This window comes from Rhineura floridana, chromosome 19 (genome assembly GCF_030035675.1).
Source record: "Rhineura floridana isolate rRhiFlo1 chromosome 19, rRhiFlo1.hap2, whole genome shotgun sequence".
Taxonomy (NCBI): Eukaryota; Metazoa; Chordata; class Lepidosauria; order Squamata; family Rhineuridae; genus Rhineura; species Rhineura floridana.
The window spans coordinates 6,651,166-6,675,337 of record NC_084498.1 but is presented as its reverse complement, the minus strand read 5'-3'; the positions used below and the strand labels follow the sequence as shown (position 1 = coordinate 6,675,337).

Here is a 24,172-nt window from a genome sequence, read left to right as displayed (position 1 = left end):
TTCACTGTCGACATTGTTTTCAAGGCTTTCATTTTATTTTTCTCTGAACTTCAAAACTTGAACTGGTCTGTTTGGAAAGGCTGAAGAGGACTTCAAAGTAATTTTTAATTGACAGATATCAGTTGACTGTGCATATAGTTCCTAAAAATCCATAGCTGGAAAAATTCCAGCTGCACTAATGTGTTTGTGTTCAAAGATTTTGCTTTTATTTTACAATTCAAATGCAACCTCTTTTATAGGTAGAACATTTGATTAACACCACCACCTGCATTAGATTTTTTTTTTAAAAGGCTGGTAGATTAGATGAAAGGATGGTTTCAGGAACTTTTTGTCCTGTGTAGGATCCTGCTGGTCTCAGCAGTCCTGGTATTGAGCTCTTCTCCTCCTGATCTGTTTGCACAAACTAGGGAAGTGTTTGTCTGTATGCATGTCAATTGGCTCCCTAAGTAATCCTTGGTAGGTGCCCACTGCTCAAGTCATGAGCATGTGGGTGGTTTGATAAAATGGTACAGTGGGGTGAATCATGTTCTGTACTTGTCTGAAAAGCCAGCTTGTTAACTTTTCAAGCTTGTTAGTTTGAGAGGTTAATATCTCAGTTTTTTCTTCACTAATGATTTTCATAGAAACTTCTATGGATTGTATGGGTGGGGAAGCCAGGCAAATAGTATTAAGTCAGGATGGGAAGGTGACCTTTTTTGTTGGAAATGAGAAAGGAGGAGTTTAGAATGTGTTTTATGTCTTTGTTTTTTCCATTGACACCCTTAATCTCATTATGTGGGATTTTATAGAAGATACATTTGTGGATAAGACACCACATCTGTGGTAGTTGTCTATAATCTGGCAGTTATTCTAATGAATCTTGAGAAATGTATGCGTGTTTTTCTGTTTTCCTTTTTTGCAGATGGCTGATACTCTGAAACAACTAAAAGACAATAGCGTTTCTTCTGTGGGATCATCAGCTACCCCAAACAGCAGCACCCCATTTTCCCATGATACAGCCTTTTCCAGTTGCCGGCAAGATACCCCAAACTCTTTCAGCCAGTTTACCCCTCAGTCCCAAGGAACCCCTCTCACCCCACGCCTAGGGACTCCAGTTTCCCAAGATTCTGCATACTCTAGTCGTCAGACAACGCCAGCATACCACTTTAGCCAGGACTCTGGGTATAAACCCAGAAGACATGAAACAAAATTTACAGATGCCTACAACAGACGCCCTGGGCATCATTATGTTCATAATTCAGCGAGTGTTTTCCGAGGGTCAGACCATCAGTTCAGTGCATTCAAATCCCATCAGCAAGAGACTGTGCAATATTCCCAAACTCCTCCTTTGAGCCACTCAGGTTCTTTAACTTACAAGTCTGCTTTCTCCCCCTACCAAGCGCCCTCATCATATCCCCAGCCTGAAGAGCCACCACTTCCTCCAACCTCCAGAGACGTTGAGTACCGACGGCCGCCACCGCCGCCAGCTCCTACGGAGATTGCTGTTGAAAGTAGCACCGCTACCGCCGCTGAGTTTGTTCCTGTGAAGGAAAAACCTGAGGAGCCCCCACCCCTGCCAGAGCCCAACAGTCTTAATGAACCAACTGTGGTGCCCTTCACACAGACTCCAGAAAGGAGTGAGACGCCCGGCACCCCAACCACAGAATCTGAAATTCAGCACAACAGTTTGGACTCGAGGATTGAGATGCTCTTAAAAGAGCAGAGAACAAAGCTGTATTTTCTCAATGAGCATGACTCGGACAATGAGATTCGAATGGAAGGTAGTCCCATCTCCTCCTCCTCCTCCCAGCTTTCTCCCATCCCAACGTTTGGTTCTAACTCTCAGCCCAGCTACAGAGCACAAACCCCTTCCTCACGTCCTTCTAGCACTGGCTTGGAGGACATTAGCCCAACGCCATTGCCGGATTCTGATGATGATGAGCTGATTCTTGGAACAGCTTCTCTGTGTCAGAATTCAAAAGGCACATCTGATACTAGCATGACTCCCATCAACCAGCTGAGCCGAACTTCCAAAACGGAGTCCTCTGAGGCTAAAGAAATGTTGCCTGATAACAATAGTCCAGCTCCAGAAAAAATGGAAGAGGTAAGTGGTTCAGATTAAGTTTGCATGTTTGTGAGGTGTGTGGAGAACGTCTCATCTGAGAATTGCATTATTGATTTTAAATGGGCTGAGAATTGGGGGTTGGGCCCAAGAATGTATGTAATACATGTATGTGCATGTATTGCACACGTTCATATCAGTGCACTACAATGTAGTTGATGTATAAAACAAGATGTGCTTAATTTGTAAAAGACTTAGCCCTACCTTGATGCTGCTCGGGTATATCAGTTAGGGCTACACCTGAGATGGACACAAGGGTGCTCTGCGCATGATCAGAGGCACTCATTTGTGGTCAGCCTCTTGGTCTAGGTCCCACCCAATGCATGATCTGATCCCTTGTGTTGAAAATTCCCCCTCCCCATCAGCTTGGTTGACTGCTGGGAGAGGAAAGGGAGAGGGTCATACAGATGTCACTTTTCTATGCTGCTTTTATACCTCCCACGGGAAACAATTTTTAGCCAGGCTGTGCTATTGTCACTCGGAAATCACACACCACTTTATTTCAACAAGCATTTGGCCTGTTGAGTTGCAAATTATTTAGGCTCCCTGAAGTTGCTGTATTGCTTGTTATCTGCAGTGTTTTTAAAAGTAGTTTGATTTATATTTTTATCCAGCTCCATTGAACTCCACTGGACTTAACTCCCAAGTAGATATGCATAGGATTCAGTTGTGCATCTGCTTAAATGTAAAAGAGAGGCTGAGTCTCATGAAATCCACTTTTTGCCACTGCAGTTCCTTTTCAAGCATGTTGCTCTGTTTGTGCCTTCTCCTGGAATGTACTGGTCATTCTGCATAGGCTGATCGCCTTTTTTTCTCCACAATTAGATAGAAACAATTAATGAGCTCTCCCTTTTTAAGTGACCACTGATTCCAGCTTCACAGTTTGCCTTTTTTTAAGTGGGGGCAGTTGGGCTGAAGCTGAAATAATGACGTAGAACCCTCTGTAGAAATGTGAGCTGTCGCTTTAGCAGCTTTCAAATGAGATGGGAAGGAGTGCCAGGCTTTAGCCTATGAAGAGGCTGGGAAAGCAGAGGTTCATGTTTCAGCCTATTGTGAGGCTGCTGTTCACAGCCGGGCTTTCAGAGAATTCCTCAGCAAGTGGAGGGAAGCTAGGATTGAGGATATCTCAAGGGTCTGGGGTGGGAAGAGAGCAAGCACTTTCAGTGCCTGCACCAAAAATAAGTTTCCTCCTGTTTTTTTAAAAAAATAAGTCATTTATTAAAAGGAGAAAACAAGCTGCATTGTTTTCTTCATGATTCACATTATATGAGCAATTATAAGCTGTTATCCATGGACAGCAGTTTCTGTAGCTAGGAGCATTTTTGCTTACATTCCTGTAAGCAAATTAACAGCATTGGGGGGGTGTCTTTTTAAAATTTATTTGTTGAATTTATATGGCACCCTTCATCACACAGCAACCCCAGGGTGAGCTACTGTATATTTCTCTCTGTTTCGTATGTATGACCCATCCCAAGCCCTTTCAGAGCTTCGGTCCTGTTTCCATCCATTCTGAATGGGAATGTTGCTATATGAGCATGAAAAGAGCCCTGAAGCTGGATCAGGCCAGCGGCCCATGTCGGGCAGCTTCCTGTTCCCACAGTGGCCAACCAGACACCTCTGGGAAGCCCGCAAGCACAACCTGAGCACAGGAGCACTTCCCACTCATGTTCCCCAACAACTAGTATCTAGAGGCACACTCTGAATGGGGAAGGATTGTTGCTCAATGATAGAGGCCCTGCTGTGCATGCAGAAGGTCATAGATTCAATCTGCAGCATCTCCAGGTAAGGCTGGGAATGTTGTTGCCTGAAACCTTGGAGAGCTCCTGCCAACCAGTGAAGTTAAGGTGGACCAAGGGTCTGACTTGGCAGAAGGCAGCTTCCCATGTCCCGCCTCTGACGCTTCCCTGGAACAAAGTGCTGAGCTGTAAATCAAAGTCACTGCGTTTTCTTCTCGGTAGCTATGCTCTGTTATTAACTTAAGCAGCCCTTTTTTCTTTATCCTCGCAACAAGAGTCTGAGGTTGCCCCGTCTAACTGATAGAGAGGGTGACATTCTCTAGGCCACTCAGTGAGATTCATTGCCAAATGGTAATCAGAATATAGCCAATCACCTGTTCCACCCTGACCACCTACTTCACTCTTTCTGGAGAACACCTATTATTACAGCTGGTAAAAAGGCTGTTGTGCCACTGAAGGTAAAGGGGCTTTTCTGTAGCTAACCTTCTGATTGAGCTTTTCAAGAGTTGAATTCGCACGTGGCTCTCTTATGTAGACAAGAAGGCACAGCAGCTCTGAAAGTAGAAAATGTATGGATTTTGTTTGCAATCCTTTCTTTGGATGCATCTCAAAATTCCAGTTGTTGATCCCAACAAGAGTCTCACCTAAGGCCACAGTCCATTACAAACTTACCTGGCAGTAAGCCCAGTTGAACTCATTGGGACTTGCCTCTGAGTAAGCTTGCATTGGATCAAACCACAAGCTTCTTTTGGCCAAATGAATGCAGTTGTAACTAAAGTTAAGAGAAGGAACATTGTGTTTGAGGAAACTCAGGGATTTAGTATGTGCATGCAGGTGAGCTGGAAGAGTGGAGTCTATTTTCAACCTCCCAGTGGCATGTATCAGGAGAGATCTAAGCTGCATTAAGCCATCTTGAATATGCACATGAGGATTGAAATAAAGCCATTTCAAAAGCAGAGATTAACTCGGTAACTCTAAAACATTAGGCTGAGAAATAAGAGGATCCAACTGTAAATGATTCATTCTACACAATCCACATTTTACTCTATTTTAAAGAGGTGGTCATTCTAGGTTCCCTTATGGTATAGGCCCAATGTCCCTGGTTTTCCCATGAGCTGTCCTGGAGGAGGGAAATGGGAAACTGAGAAGATAGGATATGGGTGGCCAGCTCCTATGCTGGGCTGGTGCTGTCTCCCTAGTTGAGAGATAAACACCCCAAAAGTGTAAAGTGGGGGTTTCAAAGTTGTTTGTCTGAAACCAAGTGGAGGGCATCACAGTGAATGCTCTGATGGTGTGTCATGGCCAAGGGAAAGGTCTGATCAGCAAAAACAATGCAAAAGGGCTGGTATTGGAGCTATTGATACCAAAATTAGGAGAAACAAGTTGTGCACAATAATTCCCTCTTTTAATGTTCAGGCTGTCCATGCCATTACTTATATAGCTACACTTTCACTATTCGCACACATGTGGGAGGAATCAGCAGTCTTGGGTAATCCCAGGTTTGCAGAAATACGAAAAATATGAGGGGGAACCCTAAACAGGAAGACTCCAAAACAACCCAGTTAGGACCAGGTATGCTCAGTGTCCCCAGAACTGTCTGTATGTACAGAAAACTGGGTAGGAGGGTGAATGGAATAGAAGGGAGTTTCATGGAGGAAAGCATGGCTGGCTGACCGAAACAGTGAACAGGAATGCACTATACTGCAACATTTTGTTGCAGATCCCATATGTTTTGTCTATTTTTGATTTCCCTTCAGTAAGCCTGCCCAAATCTGTGAACATCATAACTGCTGTACTCATTCAGTGCAGGTGCCCTCCTGTCTTCCCAGTTAAATGCAAGCCCTGTTTTTGCAGCAGTTAACAAATCATGTTAAATTCCATATCCTTGCTTTTTTTCTCCCCACTGCTTTTCTTTTTAAACATTCTACTAATAGATGTGCAGGTTCATATGCATTCTTTCATCTCTCACTTGAATTAATTCCCCCCCATATATTTCTGTTGATGGACATTATCTGTGCATGTGGAAGAAGTCCTCAGTGATAAACAAGATTGCTGTGACCAGTGAACTTGCTTCATACATTTTGATACATTTCCAAGTGTTTCCCATTAAGCTGCATCTATTGTTGGAAGAAATTTGGTGTCATGATATTAGACGGAGCTCCCTCTCGCTCTCTCCTGCCACCTCAGACGCACATGATATTCTCTCTTTGCCTCCTGTTGTTTAGGGTTGTGTCATTACATCTTGTTTAACATCCTGCCCTGAAATCGGTTGTTTCATTTCTTTGGTAATAGAATCCTGCTTTGATATAGGCTCGTTTCTTTATCTATTGAAATGTAACGTCTGTTTCTCAAAGTGCCCTTCTCAGGCAAGCTTAATGTCCTCAGAGGGATTCCCTCCCCCGCACACCCCAGTCAAAATTTTACAGGGTTGGGCTCAGACAGTGGGTTGTCTTATGTCCATCCTGTTAGTCAAAGGATGCAAGGGAAGAACACGGAGAGCTTGGCCAAATCTTTTACATTTCTTCATGGGCGTTTTCATCTTACTGTATTATGACCTTTGTTGAGAGAGAGATGGGGGATGTGACCCTGTTGGTTCTTCTTCATCTTGTAATAGCTTTTGATACCATCAACACGTTGTCCTTCTGGAGCAGCTCTAGAGGGGGAAGTACTGCTTTATGGAGGTTTCAGCCTTACTTGGATGACCATTTCCAGAGGGGGATGCCTGAGGAGTGTTGTTCAGGGCTCTGCAGGGGTTCAATTTTATACTCGGTGCAGTTTAATATCTACATGAAACTGCTGAGTGGGATCATCTAGAGCAGCCTTTCTCAACCAGTGTGCCTCCAGATGTTGCTGGACTACAATTCCCATCTTTCCTGACCATTAGCAATGCTGGCTGAGGCTGATGGGAGTTGTGCTCCAACAACATCTGGAGGCACACTGGTTGAGAAAGGCTGATCTAGAGATTCGGTGTGAATTAACATCAGTATGCTGATGGCATGCATTTCTGTTTTTCCTTTACATCTCAAGCAGGTGTGGCAGTGGATGTGCTGAAGTGATGTCTGGCTTTGGTAATGGACTGAAGCCAATAAACTTGAGCTTAATCCAGATAAGACTAAGGCACTGTTACTGAATGGTTCCCTGGACTAGATTGGTGGCGTTCAACCTGTTCTGGATGGGGTTGCACTCCCCCCTGAAGGAAGAGGTGTGCAATTTCGGGTGTACTTCTGGTTCCATTATGTACTGTCTCTGGAGAAACAAGTGGCTTCCATGGCACAGAGTGGCTTCCATCAGCTTCAGCTGGTGGCCCAGCTGCGACCCTATTTAGAGGGGGATAGCCTAGCCTCTGTTTCCTATGCTCTGCTAATCTCTGGTTTAGATTCCTGCAATTTATTATACGTAGGGCTGCCTTTGAAGACACTTTGGAAACTACAGCCAGGGCAGAATTTGGTGGTCAGATTGTTGACAGGGACCAGATGGTTTGATCCTGGCTCAACTGCATTGGCTACCATTTGGTTTCCAGACTCAGTGCAAAGTGCTGCTTTTGACCATATAAAGCCTTACGTGGCTCAGGGCCCGAGTATGGCCTCTTCCCATATGAACCTACCTGGATCCCACATTCAAAATCAGAAGCCCGTCTCTGTATGCCACATCTGACAAAGGGGCAAAAGGGTGGCAATCACAGAACGGACCTTTTCAGTCTTGGCTCATTGACTATGCAACACTCTCTCCAGGAAACTTACCTGGCACCAATATTATCAGGCGATACAAAAACATTCCTGTTTACCCAGGCTTTGGTATCCCAATTGAATTATAATGTGGTCTGATTCTGGTCTGTTTTGGTGTTCCCCTTCTAGTGGAGTGGGGTAGCAATCACAGCAGCTGGCTATTGTTTAAAACAAGGGTGGAGAATCTGTGGCCCCCCATCAGCCCCAGCCAGCATGGCCAATGATCACAGAAGAGGGGAGCTGAAGTCCAGCAACACCTGTGGAGCTGCAGGTTCCCCACCCCGGTTTAAAATGTAACAGCCTCTAAGACCTTTTGATCAAGGGATGGTCTTTTTTTTTTAAGATAATTCAAATGCCATCTATTCCAACCTCCTTCCATGAAATATAACTGTTCATCCACCAGCACCCATTCTCCCATCCACTGCAACAGATGAGCATACGTAATTACTGTGGTTCAGTTCACGCATTGCACCAAACCATAGCTTAACTATTGTTTGGTATGATATCTCAGTTAACAAACCATGGTTTACAATCGGCAAACAAAATCACAAGCCATAGTTTGACGTGGGTTTGTGAACCATGTTTTGTACTAACTATGGTTTGGCTTGATGTCCGAGTTGACAACCTAGTTACAACCCTCACTCTGCCTCCAGAGCTCACTGCATTGCAGAAACAGAATTTATTTATTTATTGCTTCCCATGAGATATCCCAAAGCAATTTGTAATATAATAACATATATAAAGCAGTTACATATATATAAAATATTTAATATATATATAATTATTAAAAACAATTTAAAACATACAAAAAGATTTTAGAAGAGGAATGTCTTTAGCAGGTGCCGCAAAGACAATAGAGAACGTTCCTGTCTGATACGCAATGGGAGGGAGTTCCAAAGGGTAGGTACTGCCGCACTAAAGGCCCAATTCCAACATTATGCAGAATGGAACTCCTGACATCAGGTTGCCTTCTCCTGCAGAATCCAGCTATTGGATGGATATATAGAGGATTAGGCCATCTTTTAAGTATCTAGAGCCCAAGCTGTATGGGGCTTTGTTCACCAATACTAGCTCCTTGAATCTAGTCCAATAGCTTTTTGGCAGCCAGTGCAATTCTTTCAGCAATAGTGTAACATAATGGTACTCTACCCCAGTGAGCAGTTGAGCCACAGCATTTTCTACTAGCTACAGCTTCTAGGTCAGCCTCTAAGACACCCAACATATATTGCATTGTTGAAATTCAGCATGACAGTGGTCAGGCTAACCTGGTCCAGAAATGGCTGTAGCTATCTTACCAGCCGAAGTTCATAAAAGGCACTGCTAGCCACATGGGCCTCTAGCAACAAATGGATCCAGGAACATCCCTATGCTACGAACCTACACCTTCAGGAGAGTATGACCCCATCCAAAGCAGGCAATTAACCAATTATCTGGACCTGGGAACCATTTATCCACAGTGTCTCCATCATCCTAGAGCCCAGAGTCAGTTTACTGGCCCTCATCCAGCCCACCGCCAAGTCCAGGACTTGCACAGCCTCTTCCGGTTCAGATGTTACAAAGAAACAGAGCTGGGTACCATCAGCATACTGATGACACCTTGCCCCAAACCTCCTAATGACCACTCCCAACAGCTTCACGTAGATGCTAAATAGCATTGGTAATGCCACAGCACAACTGCCAGGGGGCCAATGCGGTTCTCTGAAACCGACCCTGGAGATAGGACCAGAACCACTGTAAAACAGTACCCCCAATACGCATCTCTCAGAGCTGGTTCAGAAGAACACTATGGTCAATGTTATCAAAAAGCTTTAAATTTGTTTTAAAAAAAGAATAACAGGGTTGCACTCCCCCAAGGCAGATTCAGTCCCATAATTAGGCCTGAACTTTGATTGGAATGGGTCAACAATACAATACAATATCTTTATTACGGTCAAAGACCAGAGGAATGGGTCAAGATAATCTGTTTCATCCAAGAGTACTTGCAACTGCCCCCCCATCACCTTTCCCAGAAAGGGGATATTTGTGACCGGGTGGTAGTTGTCACAAACCAAGGAGTCTAGGGTAGTCTTTTTCAGGAGCGGTCAAATCATTGCCTCTTTCAAGTTGGCTGGAGCTGATTCAAATGCTGAGCGAATTCAAAATGGAAGCAGATGATCATTTCTAAATAATGGCTTGCCTGTATATTTGGTAGTGCAAGCCATAGTTTGGGTTCTGAATTCGGGTTGGTGTGACATCTGAAATGATTCACTGTTGCAGGTAAGAGACAGAGTGCATCACAGAAGTGTTGTTAATTTTTTTAATAGCTCACACAGCACCTTAATCTAATTCAGTTCAAGGTCCTGCACCTTTCTGTTTGCCATCACTGCTTCTCTGTGACATAGGCCATTATTACCACATTACAGCTGGAGAACTGAGCTTGAGAGAGCAGACTTGTCCCAAGGTGCCTAGTGAGACCATGACTGAAAGTTGGAGTCAAACCTGGGCCTCCTGGATGAATGCCCTACCTCCTCCCTTGGACCACATTTTGTTTGAAACATCCATCTGTATCATTTTAGAGCTTTTGAGGCCAGCTTTTTCAGTCCTGCCCCTTCTGCAAATTGCAGGAAGCACAGAGCAATTGATTTCAGAGCAAGGATTTCCAAACTGTGGTCCATGGACCACCAGTGATCTGCAAGCTTCATTCAGGTGGTCCAGGGCGTGTCTGGATTTCTGGTTGAAGATGGGAGATAGCACATCTGTCACGTTAAATATTCATATTGGTTTTGAATTGTATTTTAATTGCTGCTTTTATTTCTTTTATTATATTACAATTTGAATTCTGTAGAATACAATAAATACAATATATAAGAAATAAAAGAAGCAATAAAATACAATTAAAAATCATGTGGCAACTAGCATAGAGCATTACAATTGCTACAACAAGCTGAAAAATCATTAAGCAGTCCACCAAGACCCTCAGCAGTTTTCAAGTGGTCCAAGGGGGGGGGATGTTGGGGCACCACTGAATTAAAGGCAAGAAAAATGGATGTTAATAAACACAGAGAATGTAACATTTTAAGAGTCTGGAAATTTCAAAGTCATGGTTTCCTCAGCAACAGTATTGCAGTTGCATGCCCCCACCTTTCCTTATTACCGTGTAGACTGTCTTGTGCTAAATATCCCAAAGTCAACTTACAAACACAGTTGGGACCATAATTTCATCTTCCTTCACTTTGCAGAAAATTCAGTCTTTTGATTCTTAAAAAAATCGTATAAGAGGATAATGGAATAACCCAGATATTCAAGTACTGTGGAAGGGGATTTTAAGGCTGCAGCTTCAACTTTTTATGTGTGGGCTAGGTTTGTGAATGGATATTGGGAATAATGTCATGATCATCCTCAACAGATGGGAGGAAGTTTAGATGAAGGGCCAGGGAGGCCCACCATGCTGTCATCACCTCTAAAGAGAAAATGGGTATCAGAGCCAGAGAAGTAGCTTGCAGACCAGAGTAGCAATGCTTGTGGAAAGTGGGAATTTCAGGTACTGCCCAATAGTCAAAACACAGTCATATTCACTTGCCCAACGGTGTCTAGCTGGTCAGTGTGAGAAGAGAGATTTGAATCCTGGGCTTTCAGGCCCAAATTTGCCACTCCAATCATTGCAACAGACTGTTCCTCCGCTCCTGTGCTGCAACCCCATTTGTGTTTTTTTTATTATATTGTTATGGTTTATTTCTATCCTGCCTTTTGGCCAAAAGGCTCTCAAGGCGGCTTACAACAAATAAACACAAATATAGAAATACATATCAATAAAAACAGTACAATTTACAAAAATTAGATAAGGTAATAACATTATTAAAAAGGAACAATAACAACTTTCAATGAAAATACAATAACAAATCACACTTTCCTAACACTGTCCTAATAAATTCCTAACAATTAGACGTCTACTAGTTCTTACATCAATATGTTGACATCAAAACATGATACCACGGAGGTGTCCTGCTGGTATTACATCTGCCAGTCCTAATGCAGGAAAAAGAGCAGGAGCAGTCCAGCTTTTCCCCAACACAGACGATGTCCACGGTAAGTAGCACTTCAGCTTGATCACGGGGATGAAGCGGTCGACGTTCTGGCTCTTGTAGGTCGTTGCAAAGGTGGAAATGACGGGCTCGGAAAGAAAGGAGAGGGGGCTTGGTGCGGGTGGGTCTGCCCGCGGGAGAGATGGAAACGATGGGCTCTGAGAGGAAAGAGGTAGAGGCCTGCTTGGCGTAGATGGATCTGCCTGTGGGGGAGGCCTTGGCGCTGGAGTTCATATCGCCAGAGTTGGTACGGGTCCACCATCACGGCCGGGTTGGACAACGAGAGGCCCAGCAGGGAGGACAGTGGCAGAAAAAAGATGCTGTGGTGAAGATGGGCAGGTGACGCTTGGTGGCTCTGGGGCTTTCAAAGGTGAAGGTGGCACAGCTGCCCCTCCACCAAACTGGACAACAAAAAGCCTAGCCAGGGATTTTGCCTTTTCCTCATGTTTGACTTCAACGTCAATGGTTCTCCCATTGGACAAATTAGAGCCATCTATCCATTATAAGAGATTTGCATAGCTAAGTGCTTTCTCTCTTTCATCTGACTTCTTACTACATTTGATGAATTATGCACAATCCACCTAAGACAGGTTGCAGTTTTTGACTATTAAATGGCAGATTTCTTCCTTTGGGATAAGCCTGACTCCCAACTTTAATTCATTTCTGGTTCAGCGAGTCATTAGGTAGGGGACATTTTCTTGTGACTTAATGACATCTTGACACAGAATATGAGCAGAATGGCAGATTGTGTTAGTGTCTTGTTTTGATAGTGCAATCCTAGGCATGTCTATTCCAAAGTAAGACCCATTGAGTTCAATTTGCATGGGACTAGCCTAAACAGCCTGAAAGTAGTCTGCCTGTTAGTTCTATTATGCAGTGCTTGTTTATTGCTGGTGCCGATATACATATGTGCAGAGCTGGAAAGTAGGGCTGGCTAGCTCAGCAATTAAAATGTCAAGAAAGAGGGTCTCTCCTGTCAATTTAACTTATTGGAAGCAGTGGAATGTTTAAAAAACCCTGAAGTGTAGAAAGCCAGTTGCGGTTGCAGGCAAGAGTACCTCTTTCACTCTCAGAAGTCAGACTGAGGCTTTGAGGCTTTCAAAGTTTGCATATTTACACAGAATGATCTTGCTGCATCTTAGAAAGTACCAGGGCTGGCTGTATATCATTTTGGCTTTTTCTAAGCAGTTTTATGTTAAAAAGTTTAAGGGCAATGATCCCTGGTTAGCTATAATAATCACTCTTGCATGTTTAAAAGTGGATTTTTTGGTTCATGTGTTTCAATTAGTTGTTTTGGATGAATTCATTTTATATAGAATATTAAGCATATCTAAGAAGTGCAGTTTGTCCTGAACGCTTTGACTGATCCATTCATCTCCTTTTTTGCCCTAACCATTATGAATTCAGATGACAGAACTTTTGAATGTGATCTAAAGTTCCCACTGTGAGTGATATCAATGGAACTTGCTTCCAAGGAAATGTGTTGTGGGATCAGGGTGTTTTTAGAAGGCCTAGCACCCCTAGGGCTGACACCTCTTTGGAAGCTGCATCTCCTGACCTTGAAATTCTGATCTCTGATGTGTGGAGGTCTGCCTATGGTTTCTTAGCCGTGAGCGAACAGCACACTATACATGTTCAGAAGCATACTTGTTTTTATTGCTGCGTGATTTATTCCAGGGCTGCGCTTTGTGATTCAGAATGGCTTCCAATGCTAAACTCTGTTGGATGTATTGCAGACCTAGTAAGAGGAAACTAGTTTTATGGTCAAGCAGAGTGTTCTTTTCACCCGAGCACCCATGACTTCAATAAAATGCAGCAACAGTGAAGGAATAGCTTTCTTTTGCTTTTAGCAGTCAGACATAATTCTCGGGGAGGTGCACTTTTTACCAAGGTTCCCCTCTCCTCTGAGCATCTGAACAGGGATATGGCGCTGAAGAGGCAAGGCTGCCTTTGCATCCAGCTGGTTTCCTCTCTGGGGAAGCACAGGGTTGGGAAAAAACCATGTAATAAATCTCACTTAGCCCCATCCAGAGTTAATGGCTTGGCAGTTGCTTCCAGGGCAGAACAGTTCTTGCCCAGCTCTCTTGGCTCAATAGGGCCTTGAGAAGTGACTCTGAGAGGACGTTGTGGTTCAGAATTCCCACCGCACAGAGATGACGTGCTTTGTCTGAAGGGGGCTTGTCCTGCGAGTCTTGTTATCGCTGTGATGCAGCTTTCACAATCTCGAGTCACAAATCATCTTGCAAATGTGCAAGTCCTCGGTGCTGATCTTAATGAAATACTGTCTGGTGGAAGCTATTCTGCAAACGAGGAAGCTCTGTTTAAGAGTCCACCTTTTGACTTGGAGCCTTTTTTGGGGGAAACGGGAACATCTCTGTAGACTTTGCCTCAATTTTGTAAAAACAGATCATTGTAGTCCCTAGAAAGATGTTTTAAACAAAACAGAAATGAGGAAGAGCAAAAGTCCCAGAGGTGCTGGGTACCTCTGAATACCAGTTGTTGAGGGTCAAGCAGCAAGAGGGGGGCTGTTGCCCTCTTGTCCTACCTAGGAGGGCCCAGAGTATCTTTCTGGGAACACAGTGCTAAATTCAGTCTGACCCAGCAAGTCAATTCTGGTGCTCTTGCATTTCCTTGGTTAGCTGCTCAGAATATCTATCACTTTTACCTATCCGTGCTCGGCATTCTTGTATCCCTGTAACATTGTCAATGTGTCCATTAATTCTGTGACATTAGGAAAAGTTGGGTGGCCTCTGGCCAAAATCGCAGCATTTTCCTCCAGTATCTTCAGAATCTCTCGGCAAGGGCTTGGTGATCCCCAGGAGCATGGCTATCTCCTCTCCAGAACAACAGGTATAAGAAGGGCGTGAACCACGGGCCACAGTCTTAAAAGCCTGTCTCTTGCTGATATCTCCAAAGCAAAACAAAGTTGTGTATGAACAAAGGGCATTTTGCATCCCCTGGAAATTCCCTCTGTTGAGAGGGAGCAGCTTTGCGCTCTCTGCAAATGCCCCATTGTGATCAACTGATTCTGTTGCTATCCCCCCACACACATTTTCTCGCTTGCACTTTTTACCAATTTCTCTTGGTGGGAGGCGGTAGCTAATTAGGAAATAGCACCTGAGCCTGCCACATTGTGCGGCACAAACATGCACCACGGCGGCATTTCTTTACAAGCCAGTAGTCTTGGGAGTGAGTTGCAGTGTTCAGGGGAATATCTCCCTCCTCCCCTCTGTGTCTGGAAAGATTGGCTTAAATTTCCTCTCGTGAGAGTTGAATAAAGCACTGTAAATGAGACCTGATGTTGTTCAGTTTTCTTTCCTTCCAGCGCAGTGCGCTTTTGTGGTTTAACAAGCATCTGGATTGGGTCGCAGCTGCGGCTGCCGTACCATCTGAACTGCTGTGTAGATAGGTGACAGGTGTCAAACAGTGGTCTTCTGCTCAAGAGGGCTGATGGGCTTCAGAGCACAGGTGAAAATAACCCCAGACAAAGGACATGCTGTGTTTGGTTGCTTTTGGAAGAATAAACAGCAGAGATGTAACATACAACATATACTCTGGACAGAGCTGTTGACCTTCTCCATCTCCCTGTTTTCTTTCCATGTGGTTCCTACCACATTATAGTTGGAACTATGCCAAAATGTGTATTTGCAAACTTGATATCTGGAGCATGTAGCGCAGTCTTCCCTAACCTGGTGCCCTCCAGCAGGCACGGAGAGTGGTTAGGGATGATGGGAGTTGTAGTGCAGCTGGAGGGCGCCAGGTTGGGGAAGACTGCAGATGTACTTGTTTGACTTGGATGGGGGAGACCAGAGTTCCTATCCCAACCTTGCCCTGAAGCTCGCTGGAAGACCGTGGACCAGTTATACCCTCTCAGTCTCACTTAACTTCATAGAGGGGGAGAATAAAGTGGGGAAACTCCATGTTCCCTGCTTTGAACACTTTGGAGAAGGGGAAGGATGCAACTGTGGTAAACAATCTCTAATTCCTTATTTAAAGGGCTCGGTTGCTATGTTTAGATATTCAGGGATTGTTATTCCTGGCATTGATTAATTATTTGCCTAGGCAAGCGGTTATAAGGGATGCAATGTGGGGAGCTTCTAGGGCTAATTTTATTAAATGCATACGCAACAAATACACTACGAGATGTTCTTATCTTTCACGTGCTGAGATTTGAGTTCACTCCTTCCCACCCATAGAAAATAGTTGATTCACACATGCGTGGCCATTGACTGTAGCATCCATTAATCATCTATAGGTGGGAGGGGGCCCTCACAAATTTATTGCCACAGATGGCAGTTAAATATTGCTTTAGGTCACCTCAAACTTTCATCTAAGAGTCACTGAGGATGGAGGGCTGCCTCTTTTCCCTTTTCCCTTTCCTTTCTTTAAAAGTTGTATGTGCATTTTTCAAATGGGACATTCTCGCTTTATATAGCACTTTAGGTGTTTAAGCAATAATTGAGTCATCAAATGGTGAGAAACCAAGTGCACATGCTCCTGCACATGTAAATTAAGTCTGGGTGTTTCTGCCTGCTCATTCTGACGTGTCAAGTTTGAGAGTCTTTCTTTTCCCAGCATTTAAAAATCCATGTTAGCCTACTAAAAGCCAACTCCCTCTAACAAAGCCATACTTTTTGTGCCCTGCTTCCACTTTTCCCCTCCACCTAGGCCCTGTTTTTTCAACTGGGATACACCCTACTATCTTTCTGTTCTTCCCTACTCTCCATGGTTTCTCTTGTCTTCAACAAGATATTCATCCTTTTGAAATTTATTTTAATTGTGCTTGGCTTAATTGACAGCCTCTTTCTTCCAGCTGGCTTTGTTTTGATTTTTGGAATCTTTCCCCCACTCCTGTTTCCTTTCCATTTCTCATCTAAAGTTTGGGTTGCAAAACTTGGTTCATTCTCTGCCTGCAGGTCAGTTGCCAGTCGGTTTGGTGGTGCCAGGATGGCTCCAGTGGGACTGAGTGTGAGCCAAGGCAAATGAGCGGAAGGCAGAGGGGGAAATAGCTTGAAGTCCTGGCACTCCAGGCTGACTCTCCTAGCTCAGTGGTGGCCCATGTGGTGCCCTCCATCATCCCGTACCGTTAGCCATGCTGGCCGTGTTACTGGAGCAACCACATTTGGAGGGCACCATGTTGGCCACCCCTGTTCTGGTTGCTCCAAGCACTGACCCAGCTCATCCAGAGGCCTTTACAGTCATGAAAGAAACAGCTTTAAATTAAATGACATTCAAGTCTTTACTGTTGGAGGTCTAAAAGGCTATTGTGATTTTGCCTCCGCATAAACTTCTGAAGGATTGTGTGGTTGCTTTTCCATCACTCTCCTTCCTTTAGCCTGCCTCTGTGTGTCTTTGGGAGTCCTTGAGGGCAGTGTTTGGGAGTCCCTGGTTGGTGAGTGGAGTGAGCAGAGCCCCCTCATATATAAATATAAAAAAGCTTACCCCAGAAGAGCTGCTTGTGATTCCCCATCAGCTCTATGCTGATTTTTGCCACATTCCTTTACATTTAGCCACTGGCTGGTGAAGGAACACATTTCTGTGTCAGCTTCACTCTTTGGAAGCAGCTGGCCCCTGGTGGTAATAAATTGATCAGAGGTTACTTGTTTAAAACCAGATTAGGAGTGCTCGTGGATGGCTTTTAGTGTTACGTTTAGAACCTGGCATGCTCATAGTTAAGAGGGTGAGTCCAAATGCTCATTATTAGGAAGCCAGCCTGGATGGCTTTGCGGTAAAGTGCCTCATGTCTCAATCTGTGCAGGGGCATATATACAATTATGCAATAGCCCTGCTAGTTTGAGCACCTCAGAGGAGATGATTTTACATGTTTTGTTGAACTGAGTGTGTCAAAGGAAATATTAAGTCTCCTTTGGATGTACAAGACTTGAGGATCCAAAGTTACTGTTTTCCCCGCAGGTTTTTTAAAATTAATTTTGTTAATAGGACTATGATACTAGACTAAGCAGAATGTGTTTCCCTCTTCCTCACAGTGTCATCAGTCTTCAGGGGAAGACATGGAGATCTCCGATGATGAAATGAACCAATCTCCAAGCACAGACTGTGGCAAAAACATTGTGGTGAACACTTCTGTTGGCACCTCCGCCGTGATGGCTTCCTCCATTCCCATGCCTCCCCATGGTTTTCCTCCCCTACCTCCCCCACCGCCACCCCAGCCAGTCTTCCCAATGCCTCCTCCTCCACCTCTACCTCCCCCACCTCCACCAACTCACCCAGCAGTCACCGTCCCACCTCCACCCCTTCCAGCTCCTCCTGGGGTCCCACCCCCTCATATCTTGCCTCCACTTCCTCCATTCCATCCTGGGATGTTCCCTGTCATGCAGGTGGATATGATCAGTGTCTTGGGTAACCAATGGGGTGGCATGTCAATGTCTTTTCAAATGCAAACCCAAATGTTGAGCCGCCTGATGCAAGGGCAGAACACTTACCAATATCCCCCCTTCATGGGGAATCGGATGCAGTTTGTGAACCTTCCTCCTTACCGACACTTTACTATGGGAGCAGCAGTCAACCGTGGACAGCAGTGGCCACCTTTGCCCAAGTTTGATCCCTCTGTTCCTCCTCCGGGTTACGAGCCCAAAAAAGAAGATCCTCACAAGGCCACTGTGGATGGTGTCCTCCTGGTGATTGTGAAAGAACTCAAAGCAATAATGAAAAGGGATTTGAACCGGAAGATGGTGGAGGTGGTGGCCTTCAGGGCATTTGATGACTGGTGGGACAAAAAAGAGCGTTTAGCAAAGGTAAGAGTCAAATCTCGCCCATCCCTTTCAATGACTTCTAAGAGGGTGGCTTTGCAGTGACAGTGTGTGGCATCTTCCTCTTTGAGTCTCCTCTGTGTTTTCTTCTCTGAGCTTCCCCGCGTTCAGGCTTGGTGATACATAGAAAAAGTATCACGTGCGTGACAAAGCTGCAGTGAACTTTGGAGTTCACAAGTCTTACCTTGGAGATAGATGCATGCACTGTGTGGGAGGAGCCAGAGCTCAGTGCATGCATGTTATAAAAGCAGAGGATTGATTCCTGAGATCTTCAGTATTATTGTTGGGGTTGTTTAAATAAAAATAAAAAATCTCTAGTGTAGAGATGTGAAAATCTTTTATCTCAAATCCTGGAGAGTCATTTGTAGTTGAAGTAGGCTGTATGGAGTGAGATGAACCAAGTTCATGACTCAGTGTGAGGCAGCTTTCTGTATATTTGTGTCTGTGTGATTTCTAGGTATCTTCAGACATGGCTGCAGCTTACATGTGCATGTATAACAGAACAAGGTCCTTGCTCTGCCAAAGCCTATAGTGGGAATTAGGCTACTTATAGTAGAAAAACAGCATGGTTTTTGCACCACAAAAAAGATCATACCAAATTAAGGTTGTCTTTTGCCAGGCAAAGCAGTTAATCAATGGACAACCCGTAGCAGGGGAAGTAGGTACATCTTACCGGTGGCTTTGACGGGTAATGCAACAGATTCTCTTCCTCCTTTGGAGTTCATTTAGGCTGGAACTTATCCAATGAAAATTAAGCAGAGATGCTCTGGATGTGCTCTTGATGGATTTGAGCAACTCCTGCTGGCAACATAATGCCACACTTCTTCGGAGAAATTAGAGCTTAGTATAAATAGATTATGCTCCTTTCTCCAAGCGCAGTTTTTAGTCTCTGCCCCCAGTCCTTCATATCCTTTTAATCTTATTCCTCTTGCACAGGCATCGCTTACTCCAGTAAAATCTGGAGAAAATAAAGATGAGGAGAAGCCAAAACCAAAGGACCGCATCACATCATGTCTCCTGGAGAACTGGAACAAAGGAGAAGGTCTGGGTTATGAGGGGATCGGCCTGGGCATTGGGCTGCGAGGGGCCATCCGCTTACCATCTTTCAAGGTAAGAGTGGCCTTCACCATCTCGTTTTTCAGAATATGAACCCTCCCTTTCTATAGTCCCCGATGTAATCTTGCAAAAGTTCAGTCACAGTTTTAATGTCTCTGCCCTTGCATATTTTCTGCCCTATAAAGTGCCTGTATTTTAAGCTCCATAACTTTCCAAAAATGATTAATCACTGGTATTGCCTCTTCACAACACACTGATGCTGTTACTGGCTGATTTGTGGTGGTGCATAACAGGCGCAGAAAAATTAGTTTTGTGAGTTTCAGAGAGTGCCCTGGAAGACTCGAAAGAAGGGCAGTTTGGGGCTTTGTTGTTGTTTGGGACCAGCATGCAAACATGGAAACTGGGGAACAATTTAAACTTTTTATGAGCTTGGTAGCTTTCACGATTTTGCCATGCATGAGAAATCCTTTACGGTTTAAGAAAAGAGGTGATAAGGCTTTCTTTAAGGTCTTATACCAACTTTCTTCATGCACATGTATCCGCTTCTATATATATTGATGTTTGGACTGGCATCAGTGCTCAGAGGTTATTGATGTTTGCTCTGGTTGAATCATTATAGTGCCTTTAAATTACGAGTTGGGATAAATAATGTATTGACAAACATCACAAGGAGGAAAACAAACAAATCAAAACTAAGTTGGCACTCTTAAGTTGTTGCTTGCTATGAAAAGGGTTTGCAGTTATCAATCTAAAACAAATACATCTCCCCCAGTAGATTAATTCTGTCCTTTCTGCAGGTGAAGAGAAAGGAGCCACCTGAAGCTGCCTCAGCTGGAGACCAGAAGAGAATCCGACCCTCGACTTCAGTAGATGATGAAGATGAAGGTTGGTGAGCTCTACTTCCCCCCATAGTTTCCACAATAAGGATTGCAAACTGCTGAATCCTTTGATCTTCACGCTAGCGAGCTCTCTCAATCTGGACACTCCACTGCAAATCTGAGAGTTCCAAATTCTTTGTCCTCATTTTTGCAATGTAATGTCATCTTTTGGGCCAGTCTGTAACACAGACAGGACTTGATGTTTACTGTTGGAATTAAGATAGGCACTGTTCCACTAAGTAATATCTAAGTAATGGTATTCCACACTTCAGGTTCCTGGCAACATCAAATAAACTATGCTGTTTCAAATGCCCATAAAACCACCAAGGCACTTCTCTCTTTCTACTATAATAAGGGTGGTCAACATGTCCCCTCAGCAATACAAATTTTTGAAACTAAAGTAATCCCTCAACTTCTATACGGAGCTCAAATTGGATTCTTTACTAACTTGGAACCATTTGAAAAAGTACAATCAAAATTTCTAAGGGAAATTTTTGGTACCCCTACCTGTGTTTCAAATTCCATCGTACAACAGGAAGCTGGCCTCATAACCTTGGAAGCCCGCATTTGGATAGCTAAGATTAATCTATGGCTGAAAATTTTGTTTATGCCAGTGGGCCTCACCCCACTCATCTTAACTGATATTTTTTGTTCAAGATGGCTAACATCTGTAACAGATAAAATAGCCTCTCTAGGGTTCTCTATATCTGTAATATTGTCATGGGGCTTTATAAAAGCAAAATCACAGATCCAACAAAGAATACATGATATAGAACTCCAAAATCACCTAATGAGGATGACACCTGCCCTAATTCTGGCTACAATTTAATTCCATTCTCCATCCCCCGTTATCTATTTAATTTAACTGTCCCTAGATACAGGAGGGCTTTTACTTTAGCAAAATCTAACGTATTGCCATCAGCCCTCTTACAGGGTAGGTATAAGAAAATTACCTACTCTGATAGAGTATACCCGTGTGGTGCCGATGTAGTAGAAACAGTCACCCATGTATTACTTTACTGTTCCTTTTATCATGAATTGCGTACTAGGCTCCTAGTTCCAATCCTGAACCAAATCCCTACTAAAGATGACAAAATGATAACTGACTACCTTCTAGCAGACAAGTCTCAACAGGTCACACTAAAGGTAGCTAGCTTTTGTGCAGCAGCAATTCACACCAGAAAACTTTTAATATCATCAAATTCTCTACAATAGTTTTAATCGTAGAGAAATCACTGAAAACTAAATTTTTAGTTATTTAGTTTCTATAAGTGCTACTCTCTTTAATATAAAATGTAATTACAAACCTAACACATACTCTAAAGTTATTAAGGAAAAACTGTTTCTTCCTCCCTTCTGTATTTTTTACATTTTGTATACTCTGGCTGGTCTTTGACCGTAATAAAGATATTGTATTGTATTGTAATATCTAAAATCACAATTAAAAATGTGTATCATGAAAAGAACAAGCTGTTCAACATTATAACTGGTTTAATGAAAGAAATGAAAGTACTCCGGTCTTGTTAGGTGTCATTGCATGCTTGGCTCTCTTATAGCTCTTTGGTGAAGGAAAATAATAATTATTTGTGGTCATGACATGGTGCACTTTATTAATCTTAGCACCTGCAGGTGTTCTGTCTACCCAGAATTGCTATTCAAGTACCTGTTAATATATTTCCTACCAGCTTTGGAAGAACACAGTCTGACTGCCATTCAGTAACCTGACTAAAAAGAGAAACTGGGAGTTCATAGCTTTGTTGTGCACTTAGGATCATAGAATAGAATCATAGAATTGTAGAGTTGCAAGGGGCCTATAAGGCCATCCAGTCCAACCCCCTGCTCAATGCAGGAATCCAAATTAAGGCATACCTGACAGGTGGCTGTCCAGCTGCTTCTTGAATGTCTCCAGTATTGGAGAGCCCACCACCTCCCTAGGTAATTGGTTCTATTGTTGTACTGCTCTAACAGTTAGGAAGTTTTTCCTGATGTTCAGTTGAAATCTGGCTTCCTACAACTTGAGCCCATTATTCCATGTCCTGCACTCTGGGACGATCGAGAAGAGATGCTGGCCTTCGTGCCTCTGTGTGGCAACCTTTCAAGTACTTGAAAAGTGCTATCACATCTCCCCTCAGTCTTCTCTTCTCAAGGCTAAACATGCCCAGTTCTTACAGTCTCTCCTCATAGGGCTTTGTTTCTAGTCCCCTGATCATCCTTGTTGCCTTTTTCTGAACTCATTCCAGTTTGTCTGCATCCTTCTTAAAGTGCAGTGTCCAGAACTGGATGTAGTACTGAGGCCTAACCAGTGCCGAATAGAGGGGAACCAATACTTTATGTGATTTGGAAACTATACTTCTGTTAATGCAGCCAAAAAATAGCATTTGCCTTTTTTGCAGCCACAGCACATTGTTGGCTCATATTCAGCTTGCAATCAACAACAATCCTAAGATCCTTCTCGCATGTAGTTTTGCTGAGCCAAGTAACTTTGCAATTATCCCTGTTAAATTCCATTCTGTTGTTCTCAGCCCAATGCTCCAGCCTATCAAGATCCCTTTGAATTTTGTTTCTGTCTTCCAAGATATTAGCTATCCCTCCCAATTTTGTATAAGCATTCCCTGCACCTCCTCATCCAAGTCATTAATAAAAATGTTGCAGAGCACTGGGCCCAGGACCGAGCCCTGCGGAACCCCCCTCATTACTTCTCCCCAGTTTGAGAAGGATCCATCAATAAGCACTCTTTGAGTACGATTCTGTAGCCAACTGTGGATCCACCTGATAGTTGTTCCATCCAGCCCACATTTAGCTAGCTTGCTAATCAGAATATCCTGGGGCTTTGCTGCTCATTCTTTCTCTCTTTCCCTATGCCTCCCACTCCCTCCCCTTCTTCTTCTCCTCTAGATCGTAAGCCTGTGGGGACAGGGACCTGTAGCCAGGTTCTGCTGGCTCATAAAATATTTTCAAGGTGCCCAAGCATCAAGCACACATTCTTAGCTGGGTATTTTTCTTTCTTTTCTTTTCAAAAACCAAAACCAAAAGGGGATAGAACAACAGTTGTTTTAAACAACATACTTTTGGATATATATTTTTCTAAGGTGATGCGGGAGCCCTGTTTTGTCACTTTTGCAATGTAATAGCTGACTTTTCTTCACCCTTCTCATTGATTTTTCACCTTTCCAGAATCAGAGCGAGATCGAGACCTGCCAGATGCAGCCTCAGACCTCTCCAAGAAAGATGGAGAAGTGGTCGGCCTCCGAAGGAGACCCGGAAGGCCGCTGGAGCTGGACAGTGAAGGAGAGGAGGAGGACTCAGCCAAAGAAGAAGAATCCTCTTCAGAAAAGGAGGCAGAGCAGGAGGAAAGGGGAGGGGCGATGAAATCTGTGTCTGACAAGGTAGGTCCCACCACTGGCCTGAGTTTTTTTTTTTTCACCCTCTCAACTAACTTCCAGATATGGCTTGGATTGCAACTCTCATCATACCTAACCGTGGGATTGATGGGAGCTGGAGCCCACAATGTCTGGAGGGCACCACGTTGGCTACCACTGCCATAGTGGGTTCCGTGCCTTTTTCAGTATGCCATCGGCTTTTCAGTTGCAAGTCCTTCTGTGAACTGAGGGTGCCCTCTGATCTCCATCTTCCTAAGTCCAAAGTCCAAGAGAGTTTGGTGGCAGACTGTTCCCCCACTGCCCCCAATCACAAAGTTTTCTTTCTTCCCCAGTTCCAATCTAATGTTGAGATTTTCCAGTATTGCTTGGGGTATACCTTTATGAACACAGATGCCAACTGTAGCTTCCATGGCTTAGATGTGCTCATACATGTTGTTCTTGGATTTGAAATATCTGTGTGGCTTT

The 24,172-nt window shown here is 43.8% G+C and overlaps 1 protein-coding gene across 1 annotated transcript in view; it reads left to right on the top strand.

Annotated features, from left to right (window-relative positions):
* SETD1B (SET domain containing 1B, histone lysine methyltransferase) overlaps positions 1 to 24,172 on the top strand; it is a 59,626-nt gene that overhangs the window by 12,494 nt on the left and 22,960 nt on the right. Inside the window, exons 6-10 of the mRNA XM_061602827.1 lie at positions 902 to 2,083; positions 17,611 to 18,378; positions 19,330 to 19,503; positions 20,247 to 20,334; positions 23,502 to 23,713. Coding sequence (XP_061458811.1) covers positions 902 to 2,083; positions 17,611 to 18,378; positions 19,330 to 19,503; positions 20,247 to 20,334; positions 23,502 to 23,713 — 2,424 coding nt within the window. The remainder of the gene's footprint in view (positions 1 to 901; positions 2,084 to 17,610; positions 18,379 to 19,329; positions 19,504 to 20,246; positions 20,335 to 23,501; positions 23,714 to 24,172) is intronic.